The sequence below is a fragment of the Pholis gunnellus genome (assembly GCF_910591455.1).
Source record: "Pholis gunnellus genome assembly, chromosome: 4".
Taxonomy (NCBI): Eukaryota; Metazoa; Chordata; class Actinopteri; order Perciformes; family Pholidae; genus Pholis; species Pholis gunnellus.
The window spans coordinates 22,829,354-22,849,001 of NC_136530.1; the positions used below are offsets into that span (position 1 = coordinate 22,829,354).

At 43.6% G+C, this 19,648-nt stretch overlaps 1 protein-coding gene across 1 annotated transcript; it reads left to right on the forward strand.

Annotated features, from left to right (window-relative positions):
• The first annotated feature begins 103 nt into the window (after positions 1–103).
• aldh9a1a.1 (aldehyde dehydrogenase 9 family, member A1a, tandem duplicate 1) lies at positions 104–5,262 on the forward strand. Its single transcript, XM_079158572.1, has 12 exons — positions 104–174; positions 368–526; positions 1,880–2,025; positions 2,387–2,516; positions 2,649–2,783; positions 2,874–3,070; positions 3,424–3,564; positions 3,648–3,836; positions 4,042–4,129; positions 4,213–4,354; positions 4,647–4,759; positions 4,869–5,262. The coding sequence occupies exons 2-12, from the start codon at positions 385–387 to the stop codon at positions 4,961–4,963; spliced, it is 1,518 nt and encodes a 505-aa protein (XP_079014698.1). The 5' UTR covers positions 104–174; positions 368–384; the 3' UTR covers positions 4,964–5,262.
• Positions 5,263–19,648: the final 14,386 nt, after the last annotated feature.

Genomic DNA, 19,648 nt, shown 5'->3' on the forward strand with positions numbered 1-19,648 from the left:
GAATACAGTAAAAAAAAAAAACATGTCGCCCCGATTTATTTATACGTCCATGGTTTTAATCTCTGTGTCTGGTGTCATGAAGGGGGCGTGTCCTGCCAGCAAATCGGGGCGTGACAATGTGCATAAAACCTGAAATCTCCGTCAAGATTGAGTCTATCTGTTGAAGCACAACCGGTGAGTTTGCATCAATCTGTGTTAAAATGTACGTGCGCATGCTCTCGTGCGCCGCTTTTCCTCGCACTAGTTTGGCTAAGGGCCTCAACTTTGTGCCAGCTCATCTTAAAATAGTGCAAACAGCTGGCTGACGGCGAGAAAGTGCAGTGTGATTGACTCATCGCTAAAACGGCTACTCTGCTGTATTTCGCAGGTCCTCTCCCTCTGACGATGGCCCAGTCAATCCTCGACACCATGCCCGGAGCCGCGACGGGCACCGTGCTGATCTCAGATCCGCTGAATTTCTGGGGTGGGAAGCGAGTGAAGCCCAGGCAGCAGACGAACGCAGAGCCCGTGTTCGAGCCTGCGACTGGTAAATTGACTGAAGTCTGCTCCATTATGTGACGCTTCCTATGTTGACCCTTAATAATGACATTAGTGAAATGTGTAAAAGCCCAGTTTAAAGGTTGGTAGGGTCGCTATGAGGACATGACGTTGCGTAACAGAAACCCCGTTCCTCTTCTTCTTCTTCTTCTTTGGTGGGGCGGAGTAAGAAAATGACCCTGTTGCTCACTTGATTTATTACCTCAGTAAACATTGTGAACAGGACTTTTATGGCCCTAGTTTTAAGTCTTCATGATGTCCCTCACGTGTAATAACCGGCAAGGTAGGCCACCTGGGTCTGGGGCCCCCAACTAAAAGGGCCCTCAAAAGCTTGAATTATGTTACTTTTTTAAGTCATTGTAGTTTGAAATAACTTTCCAAAAGTCCCCCAAAGCACCTAAAAAAATATGCAACTCAATTGTATACTACCTACTGTGTACTTGTACTTAGAGGAACACGTTGTAGTAGTGCAACTCCAAGGAAGTGAAGAAGAGTTCTCTTTTAAAGTGAACTGCAGTCAATGAGGTGTTATCTGCCCGCTGCGGACGACATGCTGGACTCAAGTCTGTGGAAGCCGAAGTTTAGTAATATTGAACCTGCTGCCTGCCCAAAATTGCACCAAATGCTACAAAGTGCTCCATGGGGTTCCCAGCAATACACCCGTCTCTGTGTATGTGTGAAGTAGAAATTCCTTGCTTTATAGTTCAATGTATCTAGTGGTGTAAAGGACCATTGTGGATCCCCTCGTGGTTCGGCACGCATGTGAACCGCGGATTAATTGCACGGTTTACAATTAACCATCACAGTGTGAAATAAAGTTTTACTTACGATCGTAATCCGCCAATACACAGTAAAATATGTGATCAGGGCGTCAACCTTTATGCTTTCTGTTCGCCGATCCTTGACCATGTTACATTGTAAACAACAAATCTGTGTTGAAATTGACAGCAGGAGATCTGGTAACGTTAGCAGCGCTGCTAACGGCTAACATATGGAGGTTCCATTCAGTTGCATTTTGATGCGTTCAGATTCTGTCCAGTGAAAATGAGTATAGGGCGAGGTTAAATTATACTTCTATTATACTTCTTATATACAGTTAATGAAATGATAACGTTTTCATGATGTGTAATTGTAAAATGTAGTTTTGGTACAGTTTGAAGGAGATGTTATGACCTGTTTACACCAGCTCTAAGAAGCTTAGAAATCATCATCAAAGCTGTACGATCCGTTGCACCACTGGACGTGTGTCGGAATAAATGAGATTTCCACGTCGTTCTTTCCCCTCATATCTTGTCTTGGAGCTCAGCCAGTCTGTAACTGCTGCTGCTGTTTTTTTGTGCAGGCCGCGTCTTGTGTCAGATGGTTCCCTGTGGGGCTGAGGAGGTGGATGAGGCCATAAAGAGCGCCCACGCTGCCTACCTACAATGGAGCAAGCTGGCCGGCATGGAGAGGGCTCGGGTGATGTTAGAGGCCGCCCGCATTATCAGGGTGAGCCGGTCAAGCTGTGTCGTTATCATCCAGTCTGGAAACCAGGCCGTCTGGTTTCAGTGTTGCGCAACGTGACTTGAAGCAGACTTTGGCAAGCTTTTATTAAGACACTAGTTATTCATTAAAATCACTAACATGCCCCCCTCCCTCTACTGCTGGCCTACATTTGCACAATACAAACCTTTGTGTGTCTGTGCGGCCTCATTGATCTCATGCTGTTTTGGATTTTAACCTCAATTTGTCCGAGTCATTGTATATTCTTAAAGCTATATACATTAAATGACACCAAATTACCATGTACATGTTGAAATAGTTTGGTCAAAGTTTGTATTTACAGCCCCTGTTATTCCAATACAAATAGGAAAGAAGGGAGAAAATCGCAAAGCTGGAAGTGATCAACAATGGCAAGTCCATCACTGAGGCACTGGTGGATATTGATGTCGCCTGGCAGTGCATTGAGTACTACGCTGGCCTGGCTGGTACACTCGCAGGTGGGTGCACAAACACTTTTTTGTTTTTGTCACATATAAAACAAAAAGTGTGATATTTGTATTTATTTTTTACAAAAGTTCCAAAACTAAAGTGTTGTTTTTTAAAGTTTCGTTGTGTTTCGTCCATGGAAGGCCAGCACATCCAGCTTCCTGGCGGGTCGTTTGCTTACACCAGGCGGGAGCCTCTTGGTGTGTGCGTGGGAATCGGTGCATGGAATTACCCCTTCCAGATCGCATCATGGAAGTCCGCTCCTGCTCTGGCATGTGGTGAGTGTCTCAACAGTGTGTATTACCACATCTTTAAAATGTGTCCCTTAAACTTCGGCTTGAAGTGTTTTAAAATGCAGTTGTGTTTAGGTAACGCCATGGTGTTCAAGCCCTCTCCGATGACTCCCGTCACTGCCGTCATTCTGGCTGAGATTTACAAAGAGGCGGGGGTGCCCGATGGGCTCTTCTGTGTGGTGCAAGGCGGGGCAGACACCGGCACCTTGCTCTGCCATCACCCGACGGTCGCCAAAGTATCTTTCACCGGCAGTGTGCCAACCGGCAAAAAGGTGCAGAGACCGTAGAGACCGTGGCCGTGTGTTTGCATTATTCTCTGCTCTGCATTACAACATGACAATAATACAACTTGAATCACAATTGATGCAGATACGTGACATTGTTTACATAAACTTTTCAAGAAAATACACGATTTTTCATTAATATTTTTACCATAATGAAATGAATGTCAAACACTGGATTCCTGGGAAGTAGAAACCCCCATTCAAAGCATCAACAAATAACAGTATTGGGAAATATATTGCACTAATGTAAAGTATTTGTGCTGTGTCATAACTCTTTATGTGCTCCACGAGGCTTCAATTGTCCCTGTTGTTAATGCCCAGTGTGTTCTTCTTGCCCTCAGGTCATGGAAATGTCTGCAAAGGGGGTGAAGCAGGTGACTCTGGAGCTTGGAGGGAAATCTCCCCTCCTCATCTTCAAAGACTGTGAGATGGAAAACGCGGTGAAGGGAGCACTCATGGCAAACTTCCTGACACAGGGGCAGGTGAGGCAGTTTGTACCATGTATGTGTTGTTACGGTGTCAAGCCCGACCTGATCAAATGCATTCTTTTATTTCTACATGTTAGGTTTGCTGCAATGGCACCAGAGTGTACGTGCAAAGAGAGATCATGCCCCAGTTCCTCGAAGAAGTCGTGAAAAGGACCAAGGCCATCCCCGTGGGGGACCCGCTGCTGGACGGCACCCGGATGGGCGCGCTGATCAGCAAGCCGCAGCTGGAGAAAGTGCTGGGATTTGTCAACCAGGCCAAGAAAGAGGTAGTGCTTCTAATCCTCTCCGAGCATTAGATCAGCAGAACCTTTTATAAACCCCGTGGAGGAATTGAGCAAACGTGGAGAGGCGTTTTACCTGAGAGTGAATCCGCTGTGATATCACCGCCACTGCTTTCATACAGACCCCAAAGCAGTTATGTGAAGTTTAATTATTACAATTATTTTTGACTAATATGTCTTGTCTTTCCAGGGAGCCAAAGTGCTTTGCGGAGGAGAGCCTATTGTCCCCAGTGACCCCAAATTGAAAGGGGGCTTCTTCATGGCTCCTTGTGTGCTTGGTAGGTGACGCTACACCACATCACATAATCGGTCCGTTTTTTGTGTCCCGGTATGTTACACCCAGTCTGCTCCCCCGGCACAGATAACTGCAGGGATGACATGACCTGTGTGAAGGAGGAGATCTTTGGCCCCGTCATGTCAGTGCTGCCTTTCGACACAGAGGAGGAAGTGATCGGAAGAGCCAACAACACCACGTTTGGTTTGGCCTCCGGAGTCTTCACCAGGTCAGCAGAGTTCAGGCAGATCACATGCATGGAGTTTGCTTGGAAGTCCGTTGCAACTACTGATTCACAACGCTGACAGTTTGCTCCCAAAGATAATGAGGTTTTAGCACATTCCATTGGCTGCCGCCCAGGGTTTCAACAGAGCAGCCAATAAGAGTGTTGCAATTAGCAAGTGGAATTGGTTGCGCCACAGTAACCTCTGATGCAGCATTTTAACTGTGTGCTCAAGTTGCATACAGACTTTTCTTTTTATGTTAAAAATCTGAAATTTGTTCCTTTCCTCTGCCTGCAGGGACATCTCCCGAGCCCATCGCGTGGCCGGGAGCCTGGAGGCAGGGACCTGCTTCATCAACAACTACAACATCAGCCCTGTGGAAGTGCCATTTGGAGGATACAAGATGTCAGGTAGGGGTGTTTATTTTTTGAAAGGTTAAAATGGTCCGAATTGTCATTGTAACTGCAAAGGAAATACGTTCATTGTCTGTTAACATGATCTCTACTGTGCTGCAACCAGGTTTTGGCAGAGAGAACGGCCAGGTGACCATCGAGTACTACTCCCAGCTGAAGACGGTGGTTGTGGAAATGGGCGACGTCGACAGCCTCTTCTAAACTCCTCTACCCAAGTTAACGCAGCAATTTGTTTGATAAAGTTCTGGCACAGCTGCGTTGATGTCAAACTAACTGCCTATTAACACGGAGAACAAATGCTAGTGTGTTTTGCCTAAAGAGTGAGCCATAATTAGAAATCATGTGTGTAGTGAACTGTGAATCAGGGTTAATCAGTCTGCATTTTTATACTCAATGCTTATCTGAGACACTAATGGACAACTAACGCCTTTCTATCAAAATAAAGTGTTTTAGATACAAATACTATGCCTGGTTGCTTCAGAATAAAAGATGAATTAAGATTGAAGGTGAATTACTATCACTTCTTGAGTGACAACTGAGTAACACATTGGTATTGACCATGTATATCATCATTCACATCGTCTCTTAATTGCATCCCCGTTTCCCTCACTCATGTATCTCCATGCATCCCCGGTGGGAGGGAAAGGAAAAGACGCAAGTGAGGGGAACGGGGATGCAATTAAGAGACTTGGGATGTACCCGATAATGACAATGTTTGATGACCATTTATCTGTTCATATGAGTGGAGTAATCAAGAGGCTTATAGCATGCCCAAGACAAACATAAGGGTAATAGAATGTTCTAGATGTATTAAATGATAAACAATGAAAAAAAATGACTTTCCTACTGCCTAGCTGGACGCCAAAAAGAAATCCCATGAGTTGGAGGTGTGTAAGCTGAGGGCAGAGTGGCAAGATGAGCCAGGAGAGAGACTATCTGAAAGAACAGTTGGCATTCAGTAAGTCTCCCAACACACAGTTGGGTCTTATAATAGAAGTCTATCTCTGGACTCTAGTATGGTATTCATGCATATTTTTCTTTGGGCATTGTGCTGGAAGCCTTTTTTGTATTCGTATCTGTTTGACAGCTCTTAAAAGGCAATCCACTGTCTGACTCCTCAACTGCGCTGAAAGGATTACTTTCACCACAATAACTAACGCATCAGAGGAGGAGGAGGAGGACAAGACAAAGAACAAGAAAGGGGAAAAAAAGGATGGGAAGAAGTCCAAGAAAATGGAAGCAAAGACACGTCAGAGAGGTTAAAATGCTACTTTCACCCCCTTTCACTTGCTGGGTGTTCAGTTTGATCATGCTGATCTCTGCTGTACAATTGTTCCTCTTCTGTCTGGTTCTCCCCACAACAAGGCATCGCATGTGCAATAGTTGATGGTTAACTAACTAGTTTTACAATAACAAATTACATTCTGGCAAAGAGTAATGATCCGGTAAAGCATCTACATGTCGGTCTCTTACAACCATTCTGATCTCACTTTAGACTGAAACTGTGTGTGTGTGTGTTTTCTCTTAATTGCAGCCCAAAAACCAGAACAGGTGGTGGCCCGGTACACAAAATAAACAAATATTGATATGTTCTTTATCACTTTGTGTTGTGTCTATTTGCCTTTTCTGTTGAGAAGATAACTGGAGGACCCAAATAGCTGAGCGGATCGGCAGGCCAGCAAAGTGACTGTCTCCCCAACCAGGAAGAGCGTGCTGGTAATAAGACAACGGACGATGCACCCCCCCCCCCCCCCCCCCCCCCTCCTACTTCCAGCGGTAGTGTAAAGGGTTTTATTTCCTTTTCTTCCTTTCCTTTTATGCATTCAAGTAACCTGGCAGTGTCTGCTTCTTTGACATTACATCTCTCCAAACCACATCTGTTGGACCTGTAAGAAATATTTGGACAAACTGGAACCTGAAGATCAGTACACTTCGTAGGGACCCGATGCAGCATGTCCCAGAAGAAGTGATGGCCTTTAACCTTTGTGTTTGGCATTTAGGTGGTTCCACTGGCTGAGCTGTGCCACCAAAGTATTATTAACTAGTGCTCTGCCTCTGTAGGACCAGAGATGGGCAGTATTTCTATTACTTGTAATTGAAATACGTATTTCAATTACTTTTGAGTATTTTGTAATTTGTATTTGATAGGGCCGATTCAAAATCTAACGTAATTTGTAACAAAATACTTTAGAGTGGAGTAATTTTGTATTTAAAATACTCAAAATACTTTCTCCACGAAACAAAAAACAGTTCACGAGTTCAGTCTTCAGATCTTCAAGTTCAACGGATTATCTGTCAAGTAAAATATTGTATCTGAGTGTGACAGATGTCAACTAGCTTGATGTATAATGTATGTCTGGGTCTGGCTACATAGCCTATTGTATATACATGGTGATGGTTATAATATCAAGCTAGCGATCGATGCTAACATGCGAGCGATCGATGCTAATATGCTAATGATGCTAGCATGCTGTCTAGGCTAGTGCATAGCCAGTGTTTAGCAAGTTAACTTATCAGTCGAGTAGCTAGCTATTTAAGCAAAGCAACTTCACGTGGAGAATCTCCAGAAACTGAGCTGAGTGGATCTGCTTCTGTGTTGAAGGCATAATGATATGAAATGTTCTTATTGTAGAACATATGATGTGTCTACTGAACTAATCTACATCAAATTATTTTTATTAAACATGTTTCTTTTTGTTAACTTGTTTAGAACTTTTCTTCTTTTAGTATACAAGTGTTCATGACAATAAAATCTTAAACTGCCTTTAAATATTAGTCTTGGCCAATGTAAACATTAAGAATAAGCTTAAATAAATATGTTATATATTTGTAAACACACACTGCTATATATTTGTAAACACTGCTATATATTCGTAAACACATTTAGTGAAGCTTAAACCATATGCTATGTGCAGTAATCATAATATGTCTCTAAGTGTAAAGTCACAGAGTGAGGCAGTGTATTCCACCTGCGCAGGGCCCCCTCATTATCTAATACAAAACAGGAACCAGGTACTCCCCGGTCTTGCCACTGCCTGGTACAAAATAACAGTTTCGACTAAGAAGTAGTTAAGCGACCTTGGCTTTAGAATGAACTCTCAAACACACACACACACACACACACACTGATCTGACTCATCGCTGGAGCGGCTGGCTATCCGTGTGCCGGTGGGGACGGACATCCTGTGCACCAATGAGGCCCTCAGAAAGTTTAAACCAAGAGCCGCCTCCACCAATAGTCAACCAATCACAAAATGCCCTTAAGAACATATAAATCATTGTGACTCCCCCTTGGGGAGCGCCTTTTTCTTTGCTGTCACAGACAGTTTTGATGAGGTCCGAGCTCATATTGATCTGCTGCGTCAAAATACTCCTGTTATGAATAAACACTTTGTTCGATTTTAAGTATTTTGAGTTCAGTCTTGTCTGTGTCCTCTTTCATTAACACCAACTAAAGTCCAAAGAACCTGAAATGTAGAGATGAGTATAGTGTCAGTAAGCCGTTGTAATGAAACATGTTGGTTAGATGTCTTTAGGAGAAGATATATCAACCAACATACTGTTGTCTGAGGTGCAGGGGAATGTGTCACAGACTTTCAGATGTGAAATAACTAAATAACATTACAATGAATGAGAGAGCTTTAGGGCTCTCTTAGTGTTTGGAGCTAAGTTGTATTTCCTAAACGTGCAAAAGGACTAAATATCTGTTTTAAGTTATCAATTTTGTATCAGAAGGCACATTTGTGAGGCTTATAAGGACTTAAGTGTGAAATGTTTGCCTAAAGCAGAACAGCTGGAGGTCAGAGTGGGTGACATCAGCTGCTCCGCTATCGCCCCCTTCTGGCTTGGGCCCCGTTCCTCGTACGTGGTTCAACTAAGTCAATCAAATGTCCTATCATCCAGCTTAAATTAACCCGACGATTGATGTCAGGCTATCTCGGGTCCTCAAAGGCTGATCCGCGCTCAAACAATCTCGTAAATTCGAACCAGAAACCATGATTTTCTAACAGTACAACGGCAAATAAACTCAAAGAAAGAGCCTCCTTTTTGTCCGCTGATGAGCAGGAGATGATCATGAACGCATATGAGGGAGTTAAATGCGTAAGTGTTGGGAAAATGTATAGGTTAATTTTAAGTGCCTCATCACCCCAATCAATCAGATGATATTTCTTTAAATGTGCCTGCTGGCAGTAGGCTTAATGGAACGCATCATCCAATGAGATCTATAGCGAAAATAATTATATCAACTCTTTCAGAATAAGTAGATAAAAACAAGCCCAAAGAGTATCTAACTGATACGAATTAATAGATACTTATGAGGATATACGTACTGTATGCGCTTATGTATTATGTACTATATATATGTGTATATACATGTATGTGTAGTTTACCATATACAACTAGGAGTTTGAATATGCGTGTGCGAATCTGTGTATGGGCGTAATCAGTATATGTATTATTCATAATCAGTAATTCAATCAATTGAAGCAGTGAAAATAAATTATGTGTGATTCTCTCTATTCTTATCATGAGTCCACCTTAATCATTTTCTACAATAATGATATGCTATGGTGTACTAATAATACTGTCATATAATTATGAGTGCTTTCAACCATCATGTAGTTGCAACCCAGCTATCAAGAGGACATGGGAGCGAGTAAAAACTAAGCACTAAAACATTATTCAGAATGGTGAGTCAATATGAAGGCAAATCACTGTCAAAATCCGAGAGCGCAAATGAGATCCATGCGCGAGCGAAAATCAAACAGCCGCGCTGTTACTTTGACGAGCGCTTTTATATCACTCAGCGAGCGAAAGTCGCTCGCGAAGTTTAAACCTGCTCGCTCGTGAGTCTTTTTCCTGCTCGCTCGCGAGTAGTTTTTCTTTTTGACAGTAAGTGGGCGGACCCAGTCTCCCTTGTATCTCTACATATAATTGGTTACAAACCTCGTCTTTGGATAAACCGGATATCACTCTGACTTTTCAGATTTTCAGATTGCACTACAGATCAGGGGCAAATAATGTACATTTTACTGCACGGGTACTTTTACTTTCTGCACATAAAATACATTTTGCTGATAATAACATACTTGACTAAGGTTTTGATTGCAGGTATATTACTCGTAGTGGATTATTGTTTCATCAGTATGTTATTAGTACGTTTACTGCAGTGAGGATCTGAATACTTTTTCATCCACTAATTACTTGTCAGTGATTTAAGTTGGGCAAACAGTTAATATACAAATAGTGGTCCCTAATCTCGGCTCCAGATCCTTGAGCGGGTCCAAATTGTTGCTCATATTATATCTCTTAACTTCTGTAAACACAACAGTATGATTAAATATGATCATCATGTTTTAATCAATTAAGATCAAAAAGTGTCTTTGAGCTGTTTGTCACAAGAGGTTTGACTATCAAACACACATTGTCTGTAATAGAATGATGGAGTGAATTTAAACCAATCTGAGCAACTTGACTTTAACACATTTTGTATTATTGTATTTAATAACGCTATTAAATTGAATTGAAAACCACCTCTATCAGACCTAGCATCTGCGTCAGAGTGATATCCGGTTTATCCAAAGACGAGGAATTTAACCAATTATATGTAGAGATACAAGTGAGACTGGGTCCGCCCACTTACTGTCAAAAAGAAAAACTATTTCACGAGCGAGCAAGAAAAAGACTCGCGAGCAAGCAGATTAAAGTTTCGCGAGCGAACAGGTTTAAACTTCGCGAGCAGGTTTAAACTTCACGAGCGACTTTCACTCGCACGAGAGTGAATTCTGCTCGCGCGAGACGGACTTTTGCTCGTGGAGTGATATAAAAGTGCTCGTCAAAGTAAAATACGCTCGCGGCTGTTTGATTTTCGCGCGCGCATGGATCTCATTTGCGCTCTCGGATTTTGACAGTGATTTGCCTTCATATGCGGCGTGTGGTGTTCAATGTATGGCTCTTGTAAATAAATGATTCCGTGTCGGCAGAATCGATAGCGCTCGTACAGGAAGTCATCATGATGTGATAACGGATCTTGGCGATCTCGAAGAACTCTCTCCCTATAAAACGCTAATCTAACTAATATCGCTTCCTCTTCGATGGGATCTCTGAGGAAGGGAGCTGACACTTTTTTCCGGGGGAGTGGCAGCTTATCCAGCTCAAGCCTGCACTGGAGCAGGTTCAAGCATATGGATGTGTTGCTATGGTGATTTTGCCAAACTTGCTTCGAGGAACCGAAAAGCCTGATTTATGTAATCTCATCCTGAAAATGATCCTGCTAACTCAGTTAGCCACGTACGAGGAACGGGGCCCATGACAGGATCCCACACTGATCCTCTTAACATTAATAACAAAGTTAATTTTATGTCAAAATGAAATAAATACGTGAACAACAATGTGACTACATCCTGTATGGGTCACATTCTTCCCCATATATACATTTCCCCAGATTTTAGTTTACATCACCCCAAATATGAATACAAAGCACATCACATGTATTTTACAGCATCCAAAATATGCTTTCCAGGTCAGATCAGAGTTGAATCACTGAATCCATGGAAATATTATAATGCATGTTTGATTCCTATATTTAAAAATGTTTGAAAATTATCATCCCACAAATATGAGTTGCTGTCAAGTGCACCTTTAAAATTTTAAAGTGATATTCAGAGATTATTGTTATTGGATTGTTATTGATTGTTATTGGGGTGGATATGTATAGATATGTTAATTTATTATAATCTTCTAATAAATTAAGTATATTAAGGGGTGAAGGGGTCAGTTTGTGTTTTCCTCAGGATTTAGTTTGGTTCATTTAAAATGATCAAGATTAAATAACATTTACAATGCACCACCAGTAAACAACATTTTCCTTTATAATGTATCAAATCTGGAGTCGGTTGTTTAGTGTATAGTAAAGTATGCTCATCTATTTTAATGTTGAAATGTTTACATTATTGTAAATTATGACGTGAAATGCAGAGCCGACAAGCTCCGCTCCGCCGAGTCTCCAAGTTCAGATGCAAAGTGACAATCTGAGGTCCGCTGACCTTTTATAGCGCCGTAGTGGTGTCGTTTCCATGACATTTACTGAGGCGTGTCCATTATCATTCACCCCATAGCAACAGAGACTCTGTTTTTATTTAAAAATCTCATATTTGTTAATATATATATCTCAAGGTTCAAGGTTCTTTATTTGCCATTTGCACATAGACCAACAGTCCAGGTACATTGGAATTATTTGTGCAGAGCTCTCTGGGTCAACATTAGAAGATAGTGAAGATAAAAGTAAGGATAAAAACACTTTATAAATAGAAGAAGGATATACAAGTATAAAAACACTATACATAATAAATAACATAATATGGAGAATGAGTACCTGTGTATGGGAATATTGCACATTTTGAGAGGTGGAAGAAGGTTATGGTGGGGATATTGCACACATAAGAATATTGCACCTTTTCATAGATAATAATATTGCACATGTTAGGTGAGGTGAAGTAAAGTGGATTATTGTTTTACACATGTTTCAGCCTTTTTATTTTGCCATCATTCTGACTGTGGCAGGGAAGAAGCTGTTGAAAAAACGTGTTCTGTGGGTGATGATGCTGTCCGCTCTGCTGTGCCTCAAGTTATAGGTGCAGTGTTTGTGTCTGAGCAGAGAGTGAGCTGGGTGGAGTGATCTCTCTGATGATTCCCTCTGCTCTTTTCCGGCAGCGCTGCCCATACATTGAGTCCATGGAAGGAAGTGTTGTCCCTATGATTCTCGCCGTTGTTGTCCTTATGACTCTTTGCAGAGCCTTCCTCTCTGCCTGTGTGGTGTTGCCATACCAGACAGTGATGCCTGTGGTGAGGGTGCTCTCTACCAGTCCTCTGTAGGCCTGGGTGAGAGGGCGACGGCTCAGACCAGCTTTCCTGAGCAGCCTGATGAAATAAAGCCTTTTCTGGGCTTTCTTTACTGTGGCTGTGGTGTTAGGAGTCCAGCTCAGGTCCGAAGTAACCTGCATTCCCAAGAATCTGTAGCCGTCGGTCCTCTCCACCTCGGTCCCCTTGATGATAAGAGGCTGTAGAGGGGGAGGATTCTTCCTGAAGTCTATTATTATTTCTTTGGTTTTGTCTGTGTTGAGGATGAGGTTGTTCTCTTCTCCGTAGACAAGAATGTTATTTACCAGGGTCCTGTACCCTGACTCGTCCCCTCTGTATATATGTGGCCTAATTAAAAGGATGAGACCAAACACTCAGATACATTTAGATTTTATGTGGGTCTGTCGTGTAGACAAGTTAACGAATTGAGTTCGAGGCGTTTACTTAGATTCAAGCAATAGTTTTATTTATCACAGAGATATTAGCCGAGCAGTTAAACGTGCACGGTCCTAACAGTTCCTCTCCGAGTGAGAGCAACGTGAAAAGGCGCTTGGACACGGCAGCGCGGTAAGTTTTGTAGGTTCTCCTTAGAGGAGCCTATTGGTCAAAGTCAAGTTGCAGGCGGGATCGATTTTAGCAGAGTGACGGCCTGGTTGGAGCACTGAGCATATCCGCTCACACTGGCTCTCGTCCGGGATCCTCCTTCGATGCGTCTTCAGTGTGTGTGTATGTTGTGAAAGCCTAGCCTAACAGGCTCCAAAGTGTGACGTCTACGTTTTGCTATCTCAAGCTGTGGTATGTACTGTTCTCAGCTGGCAGTTTACTCCAAGATTTGATATCAGTGTATAGTTGCCCAAGCGTGTCCTTCAGAGTTACAGTTTTCTCATTCCTTTGTACAGGCGAGTGCTAGAGCGCCCCGCCTGGAGTTTTAAACCCTTCATAACCTGTAACTCGCAACTCCGCTAATTAGCACATAACGCTCTGATTAAGTGTATTTACATAACAGGTCTTTTATTTCCCCCCGACTGCACTCACAGAGTACAGCGTTAATTAGTCAGATTTTAAGGCACTTTACAATTTACAGCAAACCTAAACCATTGATTTTTACTGAATTTAAGGTTACGATATACATATAGCTACATATAAAACACAACAGTAGTGGCTTCCTCCTGCCAAACAGAAACAAAGAACCTCGGCATCTGGGCCATGCTGTTCAACTCTCCAAGATATGCAGATAACATTCATTTACACAGGAACACAATTTATCACTCCCTCACTCCCTCATCAGCAATCGACCTGTGCGCTCTGATCCACACCCATGGAACTGACGGCAACTTCCGTCTCCCCTCTAAACGAGGCAGATGTACACAACTCAACACCAGATGCGTACAACTTAACACCAGTTAACAACAAACAGTTAACCCCAATTTCAAGGTGATTCTGCATTTATTCGTAACTTACGCTGACCCGTAGTTCAGGTATTTCTAATCAGCTCAGTCCTCAGCAGCCTCTGATTCCCGCTCTTTATTTACACATGTCGCGTGAACTCAGTCCTCTCGCGTAGCTCACGCTTCACGGTTCTTAAAGTGACAGTACAAAAACCTTCCTACCCCCACTTCGCCTGGCTACATATATATATATATATATATATATATATATATATATATATTTGTGAGCTGTGGCCAGGTTTTAACACGTCAAGCACTTCTACATATCACAATTAGAAGAGCAATATACACTCTAAAAAGCACAACACAGCAAATGTGTAAACCATTCGCCGTCAAGTTAAGGCTCGCTCCGCCGTCCACTGCTGACGGGCTCCGCCCCATCTCGCTCCGCCCCGCCCCATCTCGCTCCGCCCCACCCTGCCCCGCTCCGCCGTCAAGTGCAGACAGGCTCGACGGGCTCCGCTCCGCCGTCTAGGCCGACAGGCATGCCGACAAGCTCCGCCGAGCCACAAGCTCCGCCTGGCACACAAGCTGCACTGAACCGACAGGCCTCTGCCAATGCAAACAAACTCCGCCGAATCCGACAGGCTCCTCCGATGCCGACAGGCTCCGCCAATGCCGACAAGCTCCACCGAGCCGACAGTCTCAGGAGACTGTCGGATCGGCGGTGCTGCTCCGCCGAGGCTAACGCTCGGCAGAACCTGTCGGATCAGCAGAGCCGCTCGTCGGACGCTCGCGGATACTGTCGGATCGGCGGTGCCGCTCCGCCGAGCCTGATGCTCGGCGGAACCTGTCGGATTGGTGGAGCTGCCATGAAGGCAAAGCTCCCGGCGTCAAGGCTCAAGCGGCCGCCGTCTACACTCAGGCTCCAGCATCAAGGCACAAGGCTTCGCAGTCAAGGCTCAAGGCTCTGCTCCGCAGTCTGTTCTAGGTAGGGCCATCCAATCAATTTCAGCAAACTTCCCAGTATGATTAAATGCAAACAAATTAAGGTATCAAACACGCATTACTACCTTGCAGTTAAATATTTAACATTATTCCAACACGTGAAAAAGCAGTAAATAACATCTTATTTTTGTCACCCTCACAGGCAATTCAATATATATATATATAATAATAATAATAATAATAATAATAATAATGACGACTATAATACATTTAATTTCACTATATTTTTTAAATAAAGATGTCTACATTTCCCTTTCTCTCCTGTAAGCTAAGCTCTTTTTTATTCTACTAAGTTAATAATCAATGTGAACAATTTGATATTCAAGGAGGGATTTGGTAATCCTAAAATCAGTCTGGTGGCACCAAACATCCTGAGCCAAATAACAAAAAGTGGTAGCAGTCAAAGTCTATTCTGAATCCAAAGTTACAGGTCAGATATGCTACTGGTTTACACGACAGGAGTTTGGTGCAAGTATCTTACCACAGCATCCTACATCAGACCCACGGGAAGCTTGAAGTGAGCTCTGAGGCAGACTGGCGCAAAGACTTCCTGCCCCCAGGTAGCACTGAAAACTGGCCGACCATCTTTACACTCTGCTGACGGCAGCCTGCGGCTTGCCCCACCCAGCGAAGTAAGCCACACAGTGACCTATCATTGGCAGGACTCAAGAGCGCGACTGAGTCTTCCCCCCCAGTTCAAACACTCACCGTCAGCATTGGCTCCGAGAAGCCAGCTACTACCTGGGGGCAGTTCTGAAAATATGCTGCGGCCTACCTCAGAGCTATCCAGCTGTCCTCTGTGGAGTTGTTTTTTTCCATACTATACAACATTTCTACAATTGTGTGATTATAAATACCGTGGCTCATTGGGTAGAGGGGGTCGTCCGGTAACCGCGAGGGCGGCGGTTTCATCCTTGGCTGCTACATGTCCTGTGCCGAAGTATACCTGAGCAAGACACTAAACCCAGCCCACTGCTCTCAATATGCTAGGGATTGGTTAAATGCAGAGCTTGAATTTCATATGTATATAATGACGACTATAATACATTTAATTTCACTATATTTTTTAAATAAAGATGTCTACATTTCCCTTTCTCTCCTGTAAGCTAAGCTCTTTTTTATTCTACTAAGTTAATAATCAATGTGAACAATTTGATATTCAAGGAGGGATTTGGTAATCCTAAAATCAGTCTGGTGGCACCAAACATCCTGAGCCAAATAACAAAAAGTGGTAGCAGTCAAAGTCTATTCTGAATCCAAAGTTACAGGTCAGATATGCTACTGGTTTACACGACAGGAGTTTGGTGCAAGTATCTTACCACAGCATCCTACATCAGACCCACGGGAAGCTTGAAGTGAGCTCTGAGGCAGACTGGCACAAAGACTTCCTGCCCCCAGGTAGCACTGAAAACTGGCCGACCATCTTTACACTCTGCTGACGGCAGCCTGCGGCTTGCCCCACCCAGCGAAGTAAGCCACACAGTGACCTATCATTGGCAGGACTCAAGAGCGCGACTGAGTCTTCCCCCCAGTTCAAACACTCACCGTCAGCATTGGCTCCGAGAAGCCAGCTACTACCTGGGGGCAGTTCTGAAAATATGCTGCGGCCTACCTCAGAGCTATCCAGCTGTCCTCTGTGGAGTTGTTTTTTTCCATACTATACAACATTTCTACCTACAATTGTGTGATTATAAATACCGTGGCTCATTGGGTAGAGGGGGTCGTCCGGTAACCGCGAGGGCGGCGGTTTCATCCTTGGCTGCTACATGTCCTGTGCCGAAGTATACCTGAGCAAGACACTAAACCCAGCCCACTGCTCTCAATATGCTAGGGATTGGTTAAATGCAGAGCTTGAATTTCATATGTATATAATGACGACTATAATACATTTAATTTCACTATATTTTTTAAATAAAGATGTCTACATTTCCCTTTCTCTCCTGTAAGCTAAGCTCTTTTTTATTCTACTAAGTTAATAATCAATGTGAACAATTTGATATTCAAGGAGGGATTTGGTCATCCTAAAATCAGTCTGGTGGCACCAAACATCCTGAGCCAAATAACAAAAAGTGGTAGCAGTCAAAGTCTATTCTGAATCCAAAGTTACAGGTCAGATATGCTACTGGTTTACACGACAGGAGTTTGGTGCAAGTATCTTACCACAGCATCCTACATCAGACCCACGGGAAGCTTGAAGTGAGCTCTGAGGCAGACTGGCGCAAAGACTTCCTGCCCCCAGGTAGCACTGAAAACTGGCCGACCATCTTTACACTCTGCTGACGGCAGCCTGCGGCTTGCCCCACCCAGCGAAGTAAGCCACACAGTGACCTATCATTGGCAGGACTCAAGAGCGCGACTGAGTCTTCCCCCCAGTTCAAACACTCACCGTCAGCATTGGCTCCGAGAAGCCAGCTACTAGCTGGGGGCAGTTCTGAAAATATGCTGCGGCCTACCTCAGAGCTATCCAGCTGTCCTCTGTGGAGTTGTTTTTTTCCATACTATACAACATTTCTACAACTGTGTGATTATAAATACCGTGGCTCATTGGGTAGAGGGGGTCGTCCGGTAACCGCGAGGGCGGCGGTTTCATCCTTGGCTGCTACATGTCCTGTGCCGAAGTATACCTGAGCAAGACACTAAACCCAGCCCACTGCTCTCAATATGCTAGGGATTGGTTAAATGCAGAGCTTGAATTTCATATGTATATAATGACGACTATAATACATTTAATTTCACTATATTTTTTAAATAAAGATGTCTACATTTCCCTTTCTCTCCTGTAAGCTAAGCTCTTTTTTATTCTACTAAGTTAATAATCAATGTGAACAATTTGATATTCAAGGAGGGATTTGGTAATCCTAAAATCAGTCTGGTGGCACCAAACATCCTGAGCCAAATAACAAAAAGTGGTAGCAGTCAAAGTCTATTCTGAATCCAAAGTTACAGGTCAGATATGCTACTGGTTTACACGACAGGAGTTTGGTGCAAGTATCTTACCACAGCATCCTACATCAGACCCACGGGAAGCTTGAAGTGAGCTCTGAGGCAGACTGGCACAAAGACTTCCTGCCCCCAGGTAGCACTGAAAACTGGCCGACCATCTTTACACTCTGCTGACGGCAGCCTGCGGCTTGCCCCACCCAGCGAAGTAAGCCACACAGTGACCTATCATTGGCAGGACTCAAGAGCGCGACTGAGTCTTCCCCCCAGTTCAAACACTCACCGTCAGCATTGGCTCCGAGAAGCCAGCTACTACCTGGGGGCAGTTCTGAAAATATGCTGCGGCCTACCTCAGAGCTATCCAGCTGTCCTCTGTGGAGTTGTTTTTTTCCATACTATACACCATTTCTACAATTGTGTGATTATAAATACCGTGGCTCATTGGGTAGAGGGGGTCGTCCGGTAACCGCGAGGGCGGCGGTTTCATCCTTGGCTGCTACATGTCCTGTGCCGAAGTATACCTGAGCAAGACACTAAACCCAGCCCACTGCTCCCAATATGCTAGGGATTGGTTAAATGCAGAGCTTGAATTTCATATGTATATAATGACGACTATAATACATTTAATATCACTATATTTTTTAAATAAAGATGTCTACATTTCCCTTTCTCTCCTGTAAGCTAAGCTCTTTTTTATTCTACTAAGTTAATAATCAATGTGAACAATTTGATATTCAAGGAGGGATTTGGTAATCCTAAAATCAGTCTGGTGGCACCAAACATCCTGAGCCAAATAACAAAAAGTGGTAGCAGTCAAAGTCTATTCTGAATCCAAAGTTACAGGTCAGATATGCTACTGGTTTACACGACAGGAGTTTGGTGCAAGTATCTTACCACAGCATCCTACATCAGACCCACGGGAAGCTTGAAGTGAGCTCTGAGGCAGACTGGCACAAAGACTTCCTGCCCCCAGGTAGCACTGAAAACTGGCCGACCATCTTTACACTCTGCTGACGGCAGCCTGCGGCTTGCCCCACCCAGCGAAGTAAGCCACACAGTGACCTATCATTGGCAGGACTCAAGAGCGCGACTGAGTCTTCCCCCCAGTTCAAACACTCACCGTCAGCATTGGCTCCGAGAAGCCAGCTACTACCTGGGGGCAGTTCTGAAAATATGCTGCGGCCTACCTCAGAGCTATCCAGCTGTCCTCTGTGGAGTTGTTTTTTTCCATACTATACAACATTTCTACCTACAATTGTGTGATTATAAATACCGTGGCTCATTGGGTAGAGGGGGTCGTCCGGTAACCGCGAGGGCGGCGGTTTCATCCTTGGCTGCTACATGTCCTGTGCCGAAGTATACCTGAGCAAGACACTAAACCCAGCCCACTGCTCTCAATATGCTAGGGATTGGTTAAATGCAGAGCTTGAATTTCATATGTATATAATGACGACTATAATACATTTAATTTCACTATATTTTTTAAATAAAGATGTCTACATTTCCCTTTCTCTCCTGTAAGCTAAGCTCTTTTTTATTCTACTAAGTTAATAATCAATGTGAACAATTTGATATTCAAGGAGGGATTTGGTCATCCTAAAATCAGTCTGGTGGCACCAAACATCCTGAGCCAAATAACAAAAAGTGGTAGCAGTCAAAGTCTATTCTGAATCCAAAGTTACAGGTCAGA

What these genes read in the sequence shown, in the direction of transcription:
- aldh9a1a.1 (XM_079158572.1), top strand. Translation starts at nt 385, where the DNA reads ATGGCCCAGTCAATCCTCGACACCATGCCCGGAGCCGCGACGGGCACC. An exon ending in ACTTCCTGACACAGGGGCAG is followed by an intron (nt 3,565 to 3,647) that starts GTGAGGCAGTTT and finishes TCTACATGTTAG; the next exon opens with GTTTGCTGCAATGGCACCAG. An exon ending in TGGAGGATACAAGATGTCAG is followed by an intron (nt 4,760 to 4,868) that starts GTAGGGGTGTTT and finishes TGCTGCAACCAG; the next exon opens with GTTTTGGCAGAGAGAACGGC.